The 20,831-nt window shown below is 39.4% G+C and overlaps 1 protein-coding gene across 1 annotated transcript; it reads left to right on the top strand.

Annotated features, from left to right (window-relative positions):
- Positions 1-906: 906 nt before the first annotated feature.
- Positions 907-9,495, top strand: rhoua (ras homolog family member Ua). Its single transcript, XM_046032873.1, has 4 exons — positions 907-1,519; positions 2,358-2,416; positions 3,249-3,437; positions 4,242-9,495. The coding sequence occupies exons 1-4, from the start codon at positions 1,243-1,245 to the stop codon at positions 4,524-4,526; spliced, it is 810 nt and encodes a 269-aa protein (XP_045888829.1). The 5' UTR covers positions 907-1,242; the 3' UTR covers positions 4,527-9,495.
- The last annotated feature ends 11,336 nt before the right edge of the window (positions 9,496-20,831 follow it).

Raw genomic sequence — 20,831 nt, 5'->3', positions numbered from 1 at the left:
TCCTGAAACACTGATATCCATAAAATATTTTTGTGTTTTTTTAAAAAGGTTTTAATGAGGTTTTATTGCTAACTGGCACGTGTCTTTTTCACTCTGTCCACTAGATGGCGCAGATGTCCTGTCCTGTCAATCTGTTACTGTACTCAAGAACAACTTTGAGGTAAGTTTCTTTTTTAATATTTTGTAATTTGAAGATTTCCATTTTATTATACTTTATACTGCACTTCAGAATCATATATTTTACTCTCTACTCCACTGCATTTATCTGACAGCTACATTTACAGTTTATGAAGTATAATGCATTGTTATTAGTGAATACACCCAGCATTGATATAAAAAAGCTAAATTAGTCCCACCACAACCAACTACAATAGTATGTTACTGATGTGTCAGTGAATTTAATATACTATCATGTGATATAATATCAGATATATTTTACATATTTTTTCATATTTCTATGGTAACATCCTATTTTTTTTATTTCTGCTTCTTGACTAGTTGCCTAGCCTACTTGCTTTTATTTGTTCTTATTACCGGCATGTTTGTAGTTAAGCACCACAATACAACAGCAAAATCCTTTTATGTGAAAACTTACTTGGCAATGAAACTGATTCTGAATCTGATAGAAAAAACGGACTGTATTGGTGATATAAAATAGAAAGAGGTAAGAGATGTGCTTTTAAAAAAAATCAAGATGACCAACATAACTGCCAAAGACTTGCGTAGAATAATCTTAACAAAAGTTTGAGGAAAGTTATGAAAACTTAGGAGAGCGATGGAGGTGTAGTAGAGCAAAACAGAAAATAATACCAAGAAAAACTTGAAGGAAATTAGGGACTTTAAGTAAATTTATCACACGCACACACGCGCGCGCACACCGTGATGTCATCTGAAGCGGAGGTTGGGACGGTCAGTCTGTTAGTTGGTCGACCGGACGGACACTGTAACAAACGGCTAACGTTAATTGAATCCCCGCTCTTTTAATCTGACTTTAAATGCGTTTAAATGAACCATGGCTCTTAAAGTGGACACAGTCTTATTTCTGGGCTGTGTAGGGGTGAGCAGAGGTTCAAACTTTTTCTAATTTAACCATGGAAACTGAAAGGAAGCGGACAGCAGCGACAACAGAAAAGAAGTCCGTTGACAAACCGCTCTGTAGCCCGGCAGATCACGGAGGAATGGACGCTGTTAAAACTGGCCCAAACCGGGACTGAATCTCATACCCGGGTCTTCCCGAGCTTCATGTCACCCTCCTCTCCGTGCCAGATGCCTCCGCGGGGCGATGGGGGCTACAAGCCTGCACCGGTATCCCCTGCTCCTCCTGTCCCACCGAGGAGGGTCCGCAGCCGGGAGAGGGGCTCCGGCAGGACGCGGCGGTCCGGGGCAGGAGCAGCGGAGAGGCGTGTAAAGTGTGTGCTGGTGGGAGACGGAGCTGTGGGGAAAACCAGCCTGGTGGTCAGCTACACCACCAACGGGTACCCCACAGAGTACATCCCGACCGCGTTTGACAACTTCTCAGGTAAAGGATCAATAAAGACATTAATTCAGTTTCACTTTAGGACCAGATAGCTATATAGAAATACTATAATGTACTAAAGTTCTGAATCAGAGCCCTAAACCTTTTCACCCCTAAAGTGAAATTAGACCATGGACCCCAATTTCATAAGATTTTGTCCCTGGATCTGATTGGATTTTGGCTTTCAGATTTTTTATTACATAAAGTGTATGAAACCCATGACCAACATATATATATAGGCCTATTTTTTAATTATGCCATTATTTGACCAGGCAAGTTAATTAAGAACAGATTCTTATTTACAATAAAGACCTGGCAAAATATTCATACCTTCTGTAACTGTGTCACTTATGGATGAAATTATAGTCAAAATAAATTATTCCCCTTTTTGCTGGGGAGCCCTGGGGATCTCCAGACCTCACTTTAAGAACAACTGCCCTAAGTTACTTGCTGCTAAAGACATTTGATTTGTTTATGACCTTATGGACCAGCTATCATTACATTTTTAAGTAATTGGTCCATCTTTCACTCTACAAAATGTCAAATAGCCTATAATGTGAGTTTTATAGTTTGTTTCATGTTACCAACACATAACCACTTTGAAGCTAGACTAGAAAATGTTTAATATTTTACTTTTAGTGTTCAGTTAGCCTATCAAATAGAATATATTATTATTCTGTAAATGATCAATCAATTCATTGACTAATATTTACTGTATTAACTTTAATGTAGTTAAAGAGCTGGTGTTGTCAGATTATGTGGTTGTAAGAAAATAGTCGCCCCTATGTGTTTTTCAGTGAATAGCTACACTATGTCTCATGATGTGTGTTTGTTTGTTTAGCGGTGGTATCAGTGGATGGGCAGCCAGTCAAATTACAACTCTGTGACACAGCCGGACAGGTCAGTGATCTCAACACACACACACGCACACACACACACACACACACACGCGCGCACACACACACACACACACACACACACACACACAAAAAGGGAGGGAGAGAGCGCAGCAGCATTTCCTGTTGTTGTTTAATTTGCATTAGAGACAATGTCTCTGATGGAGGAAGTGATGAAGAAAAAACAATCCTCTTTTTCTTTCTTTCTTTCTTTCTTTCTTTCTTGTTTAGGTGGTGTACTGAAACATTTTTTTTCTTTATTTGATACGGACATGTTTTACAATGGATATCAGTTAAAATGAGTTCTCTGTCCAGGAAACTGTCTGGTCAGTCTTTCCTAGGAAAACAAATCTCTGCCACACAGGAAGCGATGACTTTTACATCTCTGTTTGCAGCAGCAGCTGTTTTTCGACTGGTTAGACGTGGAGCTAGTGCTTATCTTGAAACAAGTAATAAGTTACCTGTTACCTGTTTTTGTAAATACAAACAACTATTTAAACGCATCTGTACACATCATATAAACATTCAAAAAACTGTACTGTCAGGTGTGTACTGTACCCATACGTTTGGTGTGGAGGAATATAGGGACAGAATGAAGGGAAGGATCATAGGCAGGGAAGGACAGAGTGGGAAGTCAAGGAGAGACAGAAAGTTAGGGAGGAGAAACTAGATATATCCTCATAGTGAATCATCTGTCACTAAGAACAGATCACTCAGTAGCACCACTTGTGTTAGGACAGACTGGATTGGCAGGATGTAACACCTCTGTTTTTATCAAACATGCTTTCTGTAATCATCCTCATCTCTGTCCTGACGTCTCTCCCTTACCTCTCCAGGATGAGTTTGACAAGCTGCGGCCTCTGTGTTACACCAGTGCAGATGTGTTCCTGCTGTGCTTCAGCGTCGTCAGTCCCGCCTCCTTCCAGAATGTTCCTGAGAAGTGGGTCCCAGAGATCCGGAGACATGCCCCCTTCGCTCCGCTAGTCCTCGTTGGGACACAGTGTGACCTCCGAGAGGACGTCAAGGTGGAGGAAATGTATTCTGTGCAGCACATGCGTGAATCCCCATGTGTTCGATTCTTATTTTTGTTTCATCGTGTAAACACATTCAGTAGAGTTGCAGTAAATTAAAGGGATTTCTTCATGGCCCAAAGAAATACTGTATAGTCAAAATTAAAGGCGCTGCACAAACACACACACTTTTTTAAAGTGATGAGAAACAGATAAAAACTTAATAAAGGCGGCAACACTTGATGGGAAGGAGGAACAAGCATCAACGTCCTCTTGTAGTGGCCTTACGCCACACAATACAACAAAACTACATGCATAAAATTGAGGCTACAGGTCTTCATGGTCTAAATGTTCATTTTACCAAAGTATCACATTACTTTGACAGAAGGCCCTTTTTCATTGCAGCTGTTTAGACAGGTGCTACTAATAACATTAACAATGGCTTTGTTGTATTCAGACATCAAAGTAAGCCATGATAGTTCAACATTAGTAATATAGCCTTTTAAAACAACATTTGTGTTACTAATATATTGTTTTGGCAGTTTTATGATCTTTAACCATGTATAATTGAGTATTTGACGCAGTATTAGGATTGAATTTGCTTTAAATAGACGGAAATTTCAGCTGATTAAAAGAAAACTTGCAGAAAATTTAAGATATTGGCAGCCCAAAACCAAATGCTCAAAAAGGTAAAGTTGTCACTGATGGACGAGAACACTGCAGGTGTATCCCTCCTGTCTCCTTGACTAAAGAATCAGAAACTCCAAATACAAGATCCACAAAGTGTATTAACTTACATGTTACCTTCTCTCTCTCTAGGTTCTTATTGACCTGGCAAAGTACCGGGAGCGACCTGTGGACCCAGCAGATGCCCGGGACTGTGCCATGGAGATTGGAGCTGTGGCCTACATGGAGTGCTCTTCCCTGACCCAAAAGAATTTGAAAGAAGTGTTTGACACGGCCATACTGGCCAGCCTGCAGAACTGCAGCTCCCATAAGCACCCGCGAGGAAAACAGAAACGACGGAAAAAGCAGAGGCAGACACCGGACAAGATGAAGAGCCTGTCCAAGTCATGGTGGAAGAGGTACTGCTGTGTGGCCTAGAGCCGAGCTGTGATGAGTTTTGGTCTTGATGTCTTAGACTCTGATGACTTTATCCTGGTCTGGATTCAACTGGGTTTGGGTTCTGTCTGGACTCGCTTTCAGTTTGGGTTTCTCTCTAATGGAGCCTGATGTTGAGCAGGACCTCGACTGGACTGTGGCTGGGAACCGAAGTAAGACTTTCACAGATCTGAAATGTTTTACTTTTTGTTTTTGTTCAGGGAGGGGTTTTAGTCTCATCGTGGATCAGATTTACTACTGAGCCCAGCCGGGTTCGAGCAGAACCTGCTTTGATGATGAAAGCAGCAGTATGAGCCCTCTGCAGGAGAAGGTAGTGCTGCCTCTCTTCAAATTAATCTAGTATGAACTAGGATTTTTTTCAGACTAGCAGAAGAACCTCTTAATGTCATGGTGGATGTGAAAATATTGGTTATGATGAGGCCGGTCCAGATTTGAAGAGTAGAAACTTTGATTTTCTTGTCTGTGTTTAACACATTAATCGGAGGTATTTAGTCTGGTTTTAAAAAACCCCAACCTCGTATAGATTTATGCAGCCTTATTATGTAGACTGAAAGGGAGCTTGACTCCCTCTAGACTGTAGTGAAGCACTCAGTACTTGTTTCTAACGTTAGCCTGGTTTCCAACACTCATGATTAGAAACCAAACTTCCTCTTTTTTTTACATATGAAAAGAAGAAGCCATTTTCGATTTTTCTGGTGCAGGCACGATCACTCGACACGATTTAAGTCAGAACTTAGTCAACATATCCTGCACATGGTTGAATTGATCACTGTTGTTCTAGTAACAGAACTTGCTTTATTAAACAACTAATTATTTTATCCTGATCACATGCACAGTTTGTGTGCTGCAGCCTCTAAACCTAATCTAAAACCTGGATCATGGTTAACTTTATTTTAGTCTCGCTCTGAGCTATTTATGGAGTTAGGTCTGGCTTGGTTTTTAGTGTGGTTTTCTTCACGTCCTGCCACTGTTTGGCCCAGAAAGAAGCCAGACGTTTGGTGAGGCTTTTTTATTTGAAACAGAACTAATGCCAATGTCTTTTCTTGCCTTGATCAAAAATAACACCTTCATATTTTTTCGCCTCAGTGAGATTTCTAAAAAGAATGATTGGAAAATTATTCCCACCACATATCTCAGTACAAGACTGTCTGCATATCCATGTGATAAAAGCACACAAAGCATTCTTGTTTAAAAGCAAGTTGTATCTTTACTGAAGAAAACACAACACCGTATGTGTAGAAGTCGGGTTTCCATTGGTAGCTGTGGTCATTTACTTTCCTCATTTATCTGACTTTAGTTGTGAAGGACAGTCTGCGCTGTATTAATGTGGTTTGGTTAAACAAAACTCTTTGTACTGTGATGGTGGACTACAGGCTGGCTAGCACTTAAACTTCAGGCAGGAGGACATTTTGTAATTTTAGGGTTTTTCTCCTCTTCACCATGATCACATTGTTGCACAAGCCACAACTTTGCTCAGTATAGTCACCAGTGTCTCATGTAGAGGAGGCCCTTGTACACATGCAAAGAAAGAGTCTAAAACTGAAAATACCAGGATGTGAAACATTCATCCTGTCAACCAGTTGTAACTTGCATCAGTTACAAAGCAGGCAAATACTATATTGGTTATATTTGTACTGTTAGTGTGAATTTGACTTACCTTTCCAGAGACCTGACTGGCCTTAAGTGTGAGAACTTAACAGAATTAGGTCAGCCAAGTGCTCTTTAAGTTTACCAAATGGACTCAGCTATTTGTTTGTGTTGGTTTGCAGCAAGAAAATAACTCAGAGCAAACTGAAAGACACAAAGATGGGTTTATTTCTTAGCTTCAATGTAATTGTCTATCTAAGACTGTGAAGTTTGAATTATGTCCATATTCAGTAAAAACTTTTCTTAGTAGTTATGAACTATAGTTTGACTCATGTTTGTTGCTCTGCATTTGTTCCCTTTACCCAAAATATGATCTTCTACTTTACCATTCTGCATCCATTTTGCTTTGCTAATACTACAGAGTTATCCATTGTCCGTCATACGTCTACTGTATGCTCTGTTCGTTCTGCAGCTTGCTCTCTCCAATAGATTAAGTTTTGTATGTTGTAAAGCAGAAATTAAAAGGAAAACTAAAACACGTGTGTGGCCGTCAAACTCTCAACTGCCACACCTTCCTTTGTACATTGTAGTTACAAAAACGAACAAAACCCAATCATTTACAACTATTTCTCTACAGTTCCTGGATCTGAATGGCTCTTTGTAGTAGAGTCACTGCAGCAGAAAGGAAAAATGATGCAACCAGTTTGCAGTCTGTAATGGATCCAAAGCAGATCTGCCATTATTTGGCACATGTGCAATATATGAAAAGGTTTTTCACTCTTACATTTCTTAGCCCTGGACCACTCTATACTATAAGTTGTCATGGCCAAGTTAACCTTTGTTGACTAACCCTCAGGTTATAAGACAGGGTTAAACTGTCAAGGTTCAGGGTTAACATCCATTAACTGTGACCGTCTCACAATAACCTTTCATGTGACAAATAATATATTCTGCTGCTGCTTTCCACACCAGTTATCTTAAAACTGTTTTTGTGATGGTATCCTGAAAAAGTCAATAATAATCCTGCTCTGCTTTCTGAGTGTGAAATAGCTTTTAGTTTACAGCTCACAAAGCTGTAAACTAAAAAGTGTCTTAGCTGAGGGTTAAGTGTAGAGTGAAAACCCTGTTCATTGTGCATAAATGAAGCAGTTTTTCTGGTGTCTGGTTTGAAGTAATTTCTCTACTGTGTGTGAAATGGAGTGAGCTGTGGTTTGCCTTGAAATTCACTTTATCTTGAACTGTACTGTAAAGATACCATGATAGTTACAAGACATACATTTATTGTAACATTTATGTTTTTTTCTAACAAACTTCTATAAAAAATGTAAAATCTAAACAAAATGTTCACAGTTCATGTTTTCTGTTTAGTCAAACACAAACAAAGACAAGACTGCCAGAACTTCGTACAATCAGAGGATTTGTACAATTGGACTTATGTGGAATATTTTCACCCAATTAGTAAACGACTCTCTTTTAAACCTTTCTATTAGGCACTACTAAGCATCACAAGACACTGAACACAACTACAGCTTGATATGGGAACCAAACATTGACTTCTTGCCAGACTTTACTGGAAAATGTGCTTGTTTAACCCAAAACTAACCTGCTGATTATTTTGCTACAAGTTGCATACTACTGTAATACATGTAGTATCATTCTCTTTGAGGAATCTGAGGACTTGTATCTCAACTCGAAATGTTTGGTCATGTTGGGTTCAGGCCTGTGTGTTACGCAGTGGCTCCTGATTTTAAGATTACTGGAGATAGTTTTCTGCCGAAGATGTTACGACTAAGACTGAATGGGTTCACTGTGCTGATGTTTTACTCAGCAAATGCATTGTATCTTGCTGGGGAAAGGGCATAAAAAGTTGCTTGTCTTGCTGTTTGTGTGCCGTCTTGGCTGATGGTGGATTTAAGTAGGTTAAAGGTCACGCAGACCCTTATGATAGCTGGCATTTCCCCTGTCTGGTCACGTACGTTTATGGAGAGCATAGTATGTTTTCCATCACAGGGGTTTTGTTTGCATGCAGAGTGTGATCAATCAATCATGCATAAACAATATCTTGCATGTTTCTGACAAGGATTTAAGGATGACACCGTCTGTTTTGGTTCACCTCTTTATCCAGCCTATAACACCTGCTACATTTAACTTGTGTTATAATCCTTTAAAGTGAGTCCATGTAACTTTTCCTGAACAGCGTCCACTTTGGTGGATAATGTTATGTGCTAAAACATAGTTTAACAGTAACACAGGTGACAAAGTAACCACAAAGTCAGCTGAATCAGTAATGTTTGGTATATAGCAAGTTAGCAAACTTGCAAAGTCAGCAAAAGCTAGCGGTCTTGCCAGACCAAGTAATGCTGCAGCAGTAAATCTTCACGGTGTATTGATGCTCATAAATTCAACCTTTAATGGTTGAAAAAGACTAAGATTGTGTTATTTCTTACATGGCTTACTTGGTCTGACTTGAATGTTATAAACTGGTTTTCAGGAGCCGGACAAGGCGGTCGGTCCACAGCAGTATATGTCCTGTATAACAGATGAATGGCTTTGTAATGTCGAACAGATGGATCTCTGAAAGTGAATTATTGTGTATAAAGATGGCCAGAGACGAGACATGATGGCGAATTGTGCTGCAGAGTCTGTGTTTTTTGTTGAAGGTTTGACAGAAGTGTTAATCCTCTGGGCAGGTGGTTTGAAAGACACAGTCGCAGCAATGGCTGACTCTAGTCATTGTGAGTAATTTGGTGTCCAAATTGAACAAAAGTGAATAAAAGACAGTTGCACTGCTAGTTATCTGTGCCGATGATTCTGCTAAATGAGTGACTCAAGTACAACACGTCAGTAAGCAAGTGTTTAGTGTTATTGGGTGTAAAGATATACAACAATCATCAAAACCAGTCTGAGTCAGGATACAAACTGAAACTGTCTCTGTATGTGAGACTGATTACTGTAAGCAAATCAGTTTTTATTAGACTTTACATGACACTGAAATACCCACAGGTTTTGGTGTTGATAGCACAAGAATATCTCATAAAGTTCAGTGAGTTTAAACAAAAGCAGACAGTCTGGGGAAACGGACAGACATGTTTCATTCTTGAGATTTAATTGTTTTATTGAGGTTAAAACCCCCTAAAGTACACCTGAGCTCACTCACATGGGACACCAGCTGAGAACTTCTCTTAGGAAAACCAACCCACTCAGCCTGAGCGAAACATCACTTTGTTTTAATTTTTCCTGCATGTAAAAACATTGTAACAAAGCGCACGCTGCTTCAATCTGCTCACGCTGAATTCTCTGTATCAGTGTATGTGTTTGTACAGAAGTTTTATACACTGAGAAATAAAGAATATTTGGCATAATACATGCTGTGTTTTGTTGATCTTGAAGCTCGCTGCTCAGTGGTGGGACTAGGAATGTGTGTGTGTTTAAATATAACTCCTTGACATATGCAACTTCGCACCTTGGCCGTGTTGTGAGAGCCCGCAGGCTGAAAAGGAGAATATGTTTTTTTTGTTTGTTTATAGGTTCACATATGTATATAAAGTTTGTCTGTATCATATTTGGATATTTTCTGTGAAATTGACCAGAAGGAGACTTAGGATGGTCAGCAGCATGACGCAGATAAAACATGTCCTCAGTGCTTGCTTTCTGAACATGTTTTTTCATGTTGTTATGTCTGAGGTAATGCTTTGCAATTGGACAGTGCGCTTTGTGATAAGTGCCACGACCATGCCGTACTCGTCTGATGCACATCAGGAGAGAGCAGATAAGATATGAGCAATTTTTGGGGGCATGGAGACACACACACACACACACACACAGGCGGCCACAGAAAGTCATCCAACTTCAGACTGGATCATTGTAAACAGACTCTCTGTTTCCAGGCCCTCATGGTTATGCAAGAGCTTTATTTTGAAGGCTGTCATGTGACATTTGGTTAGTGGCAGGTCTCTGTTCTTGGATGCAGTGTGAAGGGGGGGGCATGCCCTGACTTAACTCTGTCTGGGGAACAAACTGCTTCGCTCTACCTGACAACACAGAGTGCGTAAGTAATGAGAAAGCCAACTTTGTTCTGGTTTGATCAGAGGCTCTGTGACTTAAACAGTGCCAGGTCCCATTTATTCTGTTGTTCCTCCACAAGTGGGATGATGATAAGTGATACAAATTGCAGCTTATTTTCCAAAATACAATAATCATGAATTTGAATGTGCTCGGGAAGTAACACCAGAAAGACTTTAAATGGCTTGCAACTATTTTTCTATGGTCTTGGTGTTCAATCAGCAGATTTCTGATTTTGATTTGATGCTTTTTATTTACGCTTTAAACCTTACAAGGCCTGTAACAAATGATTAAATATTCAGTCAAAATGTAATAAAACGTCTTCCATACGTGGATTGTAAATCTAATCCTATTAATGAACCATGTAATAACACCTCACAAACACTTTGAAACTGAGCAGATGTTGATACAATGAACCACACCACTGCTGAAAGCAGTAAACTGTAACTAAACACACACAGCACCGGTATGAAAGTTGAAATGTAGTTTTCTGGAGCTGCTGCCTACATCATCATGTGAATCAGAACCTAAAATCTTTGAGGTTTTGGTTCAAAATGGTTTTCAGCTCATTTAATGTGTTTTCACCATCGTGTTGACAAAGTTTCGTACTAGTTTAGAATGACTTATGTGGCCACATCCTGTGTTTGGCTGTCGATCAGTTGCTGTAAGTCATTTCCAGATTACTCTTAACAGATTAACTCTGGGAAAAAAGTGACTCCAATACAGTTTAAAACCACTGGATAATCAAATAATGAGCAGAAATATTTAATTATCCAGCGATTTATAATGCTGCATGGTTTTAGTAGTTTAACCTTTACTCAGTTGGACAGGTGTTTTATCATTATGCTTTATTATTATTATTAATTCGCACATGGAGAAACAAGGAAAGATTCAGAGGGACATAACCTTGGAGAAAACGTTGTAATACAGTATATTTACATTTAGCTTCTTATTGCGAAATATTACAGTCACATGTGCACACAAAACACAAAAGGATAAGCTGCCAATAGTCAAGGCTCATTTTATAGCCTCTTTCTTTCAGAGTGTGTGTGTTTGTTTGTGTGTTTCAGTGTGTGTGTGTGTGTGTGTGTGTGTGTGTGTGTCTTACATAACACGAAGAGGGGCCAGAGTGACATCAGTGCTGACTCTTAACAAGCGGAGTTGAAATACAATCTCCACTTTCCTAACAAGCTATAAACCCAATCAATGTGTGTGTAGACAGCTGCTTTGTGTGTGTGTGTGTGTGTGTGTGTGTGTGTGTACTTGGACTTCCTTCATAGTGAGGACCAGAACAAGATTAAACCAACAGACTGGGGACATTTTTGGAGAGTGAGGACATTTTAGCCTGTCCTCACAACTTCAAAGGGCTGTATGAAGGTTAAGGGTTGGGGTAGCATTAGATTTAGGTTCGGGTTAGGGGAAAGGTTAGGGATTTAGGCATTTAGTTCTGATGGTTAAGGTTAAGGTAAGGGGCAAGGGAATGCATTATGTCAATGAGGGTCCTCACAAGTATAGAAGTACAAGGATGTGAGTGTGAGAGACAGCGAAGAAGGGACCGTTAGAAGGGACAGACAGACACACTAACAGATAAACTATCGTACAGAGACTGACAAGAGAAACAAAACTCCACAGAAGATTACGGCATTTGAAGTAAATGTTCTGGAGTTTTAGATGCAGCAGTTTGATCCACAGATATTCAACCTTTAACATCAGTGAAATGGTAAACATTGTTCTTTAGATTCACTTACATTCAGTATCTTACCCTTAACATCAACCACAACCACTATATGCCTAACTCCAACCTTTACCCTAACCCAGGAGTGGAGCCAACAAGTGGCCCCATTGGCCACCACACACAACACTGTCTTTTGGGACACCTTTATTTCATGTGTGAAACCGTGTCTGTCCTTTTGACAAGTTTAAGTGGCGACACAGGGATAATGCACCTGTGTAATGCCATTATGGCAATGTCTCCTGATAATTAGGTTTCTTTGTACTAAATTGTTTTCCTATCTACGTTGTGTTGGCAAACATAATGGCTGCCCCAGATTTTGTTCAGAGGAAAAATTATTTTAGTTAATGAAGCGCTTACTTATAAAATGAGTGAATTCCATTTAGCTGCCTCAGGTCCTAGTGTTTGCATGATGCTTCAATGTCACACTGATTTACTGTTTCCTCTGCTTATGAGCTTGGTGCTAATTTAGGAATATCTGCCGCCTGAAGAAGTGTACAAAAAATAGTGACTATTTGTCCCAGGGCACCACACAGAAAAATACCCAACAAGACCCTGATTTCTGTGCCACCTAAAGTCAAAACTCTCAAACTGACTCAATTGCTCTGCCACTGCTCAAACCTTAATTCTTAATCTCTGATTTACTCACTCTACAAAGGACCTGAGTTTTGGCCCCTCAGTGTGGTTAAGACAAGTTCACGTACAGACACAGCTAACTATACAGACTGACACACACTGCTGGAATCTTTAGTGAGCGAGTGAAACTGCTGCTGAGCGTGCTTTATGTCCATTCATTGCTCTCATACAAACACACTTTTTTCTCTTTTTCCTTCCTTTCCTATCACTCTTTTTCTGTATTTTCCTGTCAAATACACTCTCCCTCTCTTTCTCTGTCCCCCATCTTCCATCACCACTCACCACACCACCTCTTCCTCTCTGTTTCTTGCTCTACATCTCTACAGGTTGTCTATTTGAATAAGCTGGTGACAACATCTGTGTGTGTGTGTGTGTGTGTGCTGTGTTTTTGATTGCATGTGTGTTCAAAGTTCACAGAGAGTGTGTCAGGTGGCATTTACACAGTTGAGAAACAGTGCGGCACATACAGTTTACACCCCCCACAGCTCCCCCCCACTCTCTTTCCACATATGTCTCTCAGGTGGACTGCTAACTACAGATGACTACTGCGTTTACATAAGCACATTACAGCAGGCAACACCACATACATGACGGTTAAGGTCAGGGTTTACCACATTTTCACTCCTGACCACATCCCTGCACGTGTGAATTAACACGATATGTCAAATGTCTCTTTGGAGTATGTGCTAAGCAGAGTAAGGTATGATATTTATAACTTTTCTCAGACAATATGGACAGTTCCCAGCAGCTTATTCTTACAATAAGTGAAACAATACCACACAGAAAACATGTACAAAAAACAATCTTACCACCTAAATCAGTTTGAGGCCTCTACCACAGTAATTTCAAGCACTTTTTCAAGAATAGCAGTGGTCGCAACCTTGCACAGAACTAGCATGGAAAGTACGTTTATGTCATAGAAAGCATATAATAACATTTGATAAACCTGCAAACACACACAGGTGTCTTCACTTACTCAGGCTGTGGGCAGAGATGGGAATTATGAGAGGCCACTGGATTTTGGGTACCAATAACAATGGAAAAGGCGTGATTTGTACCGTGAACAATGAGAAGACCTGTTGGAACGGCAGTGAGGACATCGTCAGTTGAAACGTTTGTCTAAGTAAGCTAACCTGAGTCAGAGCGACGAGTTAGCAGAAGTACTGAGGCCTGCCACATAAAGAAGCCACAGCATCTCAGCTCTGCTACACGTCTACACTGCGCTGAGATTTCATGTTAATGGTATTTTTTTTATTGTTACACTCTTTGCTGAATCTTCCCACTAAAAGGCAAATATTTTCTGCTGGAGTGAACAGAGCTGAGTGATTTGATGCTGTTGCCTCGGTCGGCCATGTTTTTTAGATCGGACAAAGTACCCAGAATTAATGGAAAATTAGCCAATGCTTAGGGTGGCCCAGAACTAGACGGCTTTGTGCAAGGGCTACAGTTACTGACCTTTTTCACAGTAGATATAGCAGGGAAAACACAGGTGTAACTAATAACATTAACGATTGCTCCGGTCAGTTAAGTGTCCCAGTAGGCCACGACAGTGAGTCTGCATGTGCACTAGCAGGAACCTGGAATTGGCTCACCTGCATGAAATACAGCCATCATTAAAATGATTAATTACACCTGTGCTTTTGCTACCATGACTTGTGAAAATGTCTACAGTAAAAAAGTTCTATTGACCGGTCAGTTTTAATGACTAAGGTGAGTAATGAGAAACGAAGTATGTGAATTTTAATCCACAGACACTGGCTTTTTAAGTGAAGGCTGGTTGTAGTCAATGCCTTGTTTGATTGTTCTGGAAGTGACGAAGCCCAAGGTCACAATAATCTGTGTTATAGCTGTATAAACTATATTATATCTTATATTCTGTATGATATTGCTGTACTATTATTACTATGACAGTTCACCTTATATCATATTTTATATTGCATACCACATCATACTCCATCATGTTACTATATTATACTGTTTTATTACTTTATATATTATATTTCTATTTGATTTCTATATTAATACAGACTAAAAACTATCACTACTACATATTATATATTAATCTGGTGTTACAGTCGATGGTGTCATATTCTTTCTACTCTTATTTACATTATACTTGCTGACTTCGCTGCTACTAATCACACCACTACGCCACTTCACTTGAGACAGTACTTCACTCTTCGTAGTACAACTGGTCATGGGTACTGTACGAATAGCCTACTACTTGCCATGTAATTTTGAATTCAATTGCCCTTGTACAGTTTCAATATTCATTTATATCATAATTTTTATTTTACATTTAATATACTTCTAATTATTTACGTTTTCTATATTTCAAGTATTTCTGAATTTCCCATCTGAGGATCAGTCAAGGTTTATCTTATACTATCTTATCTGATCTTACAGAGCGTTGTTAATGAGTGAGCTGATTACAGAATTAAACTTTATTTTACTTTATTTTGATTTTATTTAAATTATTGTCTTTCCTGTTACGGTGTTCACCAAAATGGAACTGAAAAACAGACTCAGAGAATAAAAACCAGACCTACCCATGGCAGATAGCTTGTAGCAGATATTATAGACAGTAGACGAGATAAATTGAGCAATAACAACTCGGTGGGCAGATAACTCAAACTTAATTTAACATTAATCAAGATTTTCATCATCTTATGCATTTTTCATTTGAAGTTGTATGTGGCAATAATTTCCACATAAATGCTTGTACACACACACACACACACACACACACACACACACACACACACACACTTCTGGGAAACAGGGATTAGTAACTGATACTAAGAGGTGGGAGAAAGCTGCCTCCTTCTGTGGCCTCTTAAACCAGATGTAACCAGCTGGCACACACACACTCACACACACACACACACACACACACACACACACACACACACACACACACACACACAGCTCCCATTGACCAGGCTTGTGGCCAGAACTTTTGTCCTTTCCTTAACCATGTGAGCTGACACACAATGTAGAATGAGAAAAAGAGAGAGAGACAGAGAGACAGACAGAGAGAGAGAGAGAGAGAGAGAGAGAGAGAGAGGCCCACTTTCAGCTGTGCAGAGTTCAAAGACGATGCTTCAGTGCACCCCTGTAGCCAATGAATCTCTGTGTTCTGTGTGCTCCTTGAAGATCTTTCACAGTTAGACTTTTTATTACATTTCAGGTCTGATGGTTTAATGAAACATGTGAATCTTTATCGTCATGTTAAAATAACAGACACCTGAATGTGGCACATTAGCTACACGTTGTCAGATGCAGGGAAAGTGCAGACACTGTGGAAAAAAAGATGACATGCATGAGTGCGTTCGTGTGTTATTTGTAGGGTGTGTATGTCAGTTTGTTTAAGGCAAAACAGACCGCGTGGGAGAGAGTGGGTGTCTGATGTGATGTTGACTCAGGTTCATCAGATAGGCTCTGTGAGTCATGGGAAGTCTGTAGAAGGAAGGTGATTCTTCACAGTTTCTGTAGAAAAATGGGAATCTTCATTATTGCAGAAATAACACCTGAGATTTGACCATTTTTAGTGAGCTGCTTGTAAGCTTTGTCTCAAGTTTAAGAGCCCTGAACTTTGTCTAAAGGCTAAAACCTCATCTGCAAAAGATGCACTGCCCTAATTCGTTGGATGAATGATGTTATAGCTAAAAGTTTCCTGTTTGAAACCCTGGACCATGTGTAAAAGGAAGGTAAATGAATAAAGCACATTCTCCCTTTCCTACAGAAGAGCAGTTGAAGTGCCTTCTAACGAGTTGTTGAATCATTAAGGTGCTGGAAATTCCAGCTGGAAATAAAAATATATTTTTTTAAAGCAAAATTATTGTCTGGTGAGTTTTAGCCATGCTAGTAGCATGGCTCTGTGGATGGCAATGTCGGTAGATCGGTAGTCTGTCCATCACTTTGGTCCAGACTGAAATATCTGAACGTTTGGATGGGTTGCCATGAAAGATCTTCTGACTTTTCTTTAAATTCCACCAGCACATTGGAATTTGTGATTTTGAGTTACAAGGTCTTCACAATTCAGGATAAAATGCAATCACTTCCCATGACTTTGAACCTAGCACCATCATCAGGTCAAAATCTCACTTTGTCCAGTTCTTCTTCCTGACCAAATACCCGCAAAAATAATGACAGTCCCATCAGCCTCAGCTGTCCTTTGTGTTTTGTGCCAATTACCATATGTTAGCATGCTGACATTAGCATTCAGCTCAAAACACAGCTGTGCCTAAGTTTAGAGCCGGTAGCATGGCTGTGGAGCAAACATTGATGATCAAAGAGTACTATAAGATAAAGAGTTAGTTAAAGCTCTAAATTGTCTTAAAAAAGCTACCTGAACTAAACTGATTTTTATGGAATATATATTTTTCAACATCTGATTGGTTTCTGCATTATACTTTTAACAAAAAAGATGCTGTCACTTGAATTTCTGAGGAAAATGTCCTGTACTTTTCTAATGCTCTACAGATTGTGCATTTGTGTGTTTGAGCCTGGCAGATAACTGATCTTTCATGTCAACATCACACCTACTTAATATATTTTCATACATGATTTGTTAAGCGATTAAGAGGTGCAATTAAATAATATTTAAAAATGCTTTTCTTGGTGGAATAAATATGAACAATCGGTTCAGTCATGAGACATCAGATGTCTATTCATCGACCACAGAACTTCTGTTGCTGTTTTTGGGACGGTGGTTTTCAGCCCGGTCACAAGATGATGTAGCTGTGGGGAGGAGCAAGATTTCATCAATCACAAGACCTTTGTGGAATGTGCAAAAATATAAATTTGTAGTTTTAAAAAAGGTTTCTCTACTACAGTTAATATTGTTTCATGCCATCAAGAACGTGTCTCACACTGGACAAAGCTCTGGTTTAACATTTGACCCTTGATTATAGCAGGAAGAACAGCCTCTCTGTGTCTGAATGAATGTGACAGCTGAACAACAGCTCTTTCACTGACAGAAAGCAGACGTGTAGGTAACAGGCAGCATTTTCTGCACATTATCTCTGAACACACAATAATGAGACCTCACAGTCAAAAAACACTCTCAGTACTAAGTGTGGAAGCTCCAGAATATGTTTAAATTAGGTCATGTTATCCTTAAATCTTTAACCAGCACACTCACATGTACAATCAATGTGTTATATCAAATAAACTAATATGTACAATGTTTTGGTATTGCTTGTGCATGTGGGGCAATCCAGTGGTCACTACAGGTTTAACTACCACTAATGAAAGTATATTTTCAGCGAGGGGTCTAAAGAGACTCTCTAAAATTGTTTGACCCAGACCATGAGACCTGCTCCATGGCTAACTAAATAAATGAGATAAAGGAACATGGAAGATAAATAAAAGCCATGGCAGGACCATGTGTCTAAATGATAAGAGAATCAGGGGGAAAGAAAAGAGTTAGAAAGCAAAGAAGAGTGGACAATTACTTACTCAAATTTTCTTTCCTCTAAAAAGAGCAGATTCTTAAAGCAAGGAGCCAAACTGTGCCATTAAGTGATACTTTTCCTGAAAACCTTATAAAGGTGGTTTCATGAAAGTTTGTAATTTCAGCGTTCAGAAAGAACAGAGGTTGGATCCAGCTTGAGTTTTCTTTGGGTGTTTTGATACTTTTTCTGAATGAAAACGTGTTACTCTTCTGATCTACTGGAACCAACATGAATCCATGTGGACCACAGACCCTTCTCTCTGTGCAGAGTCACAAACCTTTGACAGTGTTTTGCACTCAAAAGAGTTTCAGTGAAGTATCACATTATAACCCAAAGTGCTGTGCTTTGGCATATAGGACAACTTTAAAACCAAAGGTTACTCGTGCAACACTTCACCTCTGCGTACTGTAATGTTCATTTATTGTTAGTTGTTTGAATGAGAAAAAGGAGATTAAGGCAAAAAAACAGAGGAGATAAAAAGGATTGTCGGAAAAAGAGGAAATATGCTGAATAAACAGAAATGTTGTTAGGGAGAGTCAGAAAGGAGGTGAATATGTGTCTGAGAAAGAATGAAAGAATGAGAGAGTAAATAAATGTTCGGTGATGTCAGAGCAGCAGTATGTCGTCTGATCAAACAGCAGCTTGTTTCCACTTCTCTCTTATCTCTGACCGCACCCTGTGTGTGTGTGTTTACCTACTGGACATACTGATGTCCTGATGTGTGTCAATCAGTTCCAGCATGCACGCTTTTGTGTCTGACGTTGTTGACTTAATGTTTATATTTATCACCTATTTGTACCTACAGATTTGTGCTCCAGTATGTACAGATGTGCACTCGAATGTACAGTATGTGTGTCTGCATATGTGTTGATGAGTGTGTGTGTGCCTCCTCCATCGCATGCTTCAACTTCACTTACTGAGAAAAATAATTTATTTTGCATTGACCATCTATTAGTTTTTTGTTTTAATTTCTATTTTCTTTTTTCCATTTTCACGTGTCTTTTAAGGATCTTGACATAATATTATTTATTTAAGGATGGTTGTTGCTGCCTGAAGCTTGTTGTGAATTTGATGCCTGCCAGAAGTCCATGACTGAAACATTATATTTCAAATAAATTGCGTGATAATGTCTGAAATGGACATTATGCCTAATGTGTGCTTTTTCTGTCAGTACAGCTATTGTTAATAAAACTAATTGACAAAATAATAATTTTTCTGTGGACATCATCACGGTGAGACCTGAAAAACAGCCTAAAAACAAGTTGGAGAGGTAAGATAAACACTATTTTGATTCAATTTTATGTAGGCCTAGGTTGAAACACAAGGACAGGAAGGCAAGAATGAAACAGACCAGACAGAATGATTAGGGAGTAAGAAAGGAAACAGCAAGGAAAATAAATAAAAAATCAGAAGACAAAGGGGATGAGTTTTATAGTAAAAGTAGGAAGGGAAGAAGAGAGGAAGTGACTGGGTGGAAAAGTAAATGGGAAGAGAGAAGGGCACAAGAAAGGTGAAAGGGAAGAGCGGAAAAGAACACAGGATGTGGGAAATGTTTTTTTTCTTTCCTGTTTTTCTACAACTATCAGTTTATCAATGCTTAGTTTGATGCTGATGAATTGCACACGCAGAGGATGTGTCTGGAACTGACATGCTGGTACGTCCTGCCAGTAAGGGAACAGCTGACTGTGACATCTTCCTATATCGTGTGTGTGTTTGTGTGTGTGTCTCAGCAATATGGGGTTAAAGGGTCTCTTATTTGGCCATTTGGGGGGCAGCACAACAATCTATAAACACAACATTGAAATAATATCACTTTATAAAATTAAGACAGCTAACATGGCATGACATGGAGCAACACTACACGTTTGAGCCCATCCTTTCATAAGGGCGAGGTTCGGGTTAGGGAATGCGCTGTATCAAAGAGGGTCCTCACAAGCATAGAAGTACAGACAGTCTGTGGTGGTGGATTTGGGGGTAAAAAAAATAACGTGACTGAATATCATAATGAAATCATTAAATATTTCCTCTTTCGCAACATCCATGTTTAGGGAAAAAGCTAATTGTTAAACAACTAACTAAACTTAATATAAGGTGAAGCTATTTTAACTTGTGATGAGTTATTATCTACTACTACTACAGCTGCAAATGAAAACAACATTAGCAGAAACAGGAATGCAGATCAGAGGTATGTGACTCTGAAAATAGTAACTTAAAGTTAACAACTTTTGGTCACAGCAAGTATTTAAACTGCACTACAGTGGCTGCTGAACTAATGTACAATGTGAGGGCAATGAAGCCAAGCAGTTTTAGGAGCAAGAGCAGGAGATCGAAAAAGAGCCTGATGAATACTTTCAATGTCTAACTACAACCTGCTATTGTGGTTCAGCATTCTATATAAGACCTGTTGGCTAGGCGGCGCACGCACACACACACGCGCACACAGTCCTATATGTACAATTGCAGCCAAGGTTTAGTTGGACTCCTGTGGTTCTCTTCCACAGTCATCAGTCAAGTTTAAGAGTCTCGAGACAGAAGCAACTCCCCCAAAACACACACACACACACACACACACACACACACACAGATGGACAAAGCCGCCATTGAGCTCCACAGTAGTAGCATTTAAGAAGCATATTTTTAAACATTTATTTCATAGTTATGCTGTGAAAAATCAGCCTGGACCAGCTACGTCTTCCAAGAAAATCTTAATCCTAATGGTAACAACTCCAATAGCTGAAAAAGGCCTTGCAATGTGCTGGGCTGAGTGGTGATGAGGGAGTCATGCTTCTTATTTTTTGGGTGAGTCTAGCC

The sequence above is a fragment of the Micropterus dolomieu genome, linkage group LG20, assembly GCF_021292245.1.
Source record: "Micropterus dolomieu isolate WLL.071019.BEF.003 ecotype Adirondacks linkage group LG20, ASM2129224v1, whole genome shotgun sequence".
Taxonomy (NCBI): Eukaryota; Metazoa; Chordata; class Actinopteri; order Centrarchiformes; family Centrarchidae; genus Micropterus; species Micropterus dolomieu.
Note: the sequence above shows the minus strand (reverse complement) of the source record. Positions and strands in the feature narration are given on the sequence as shown.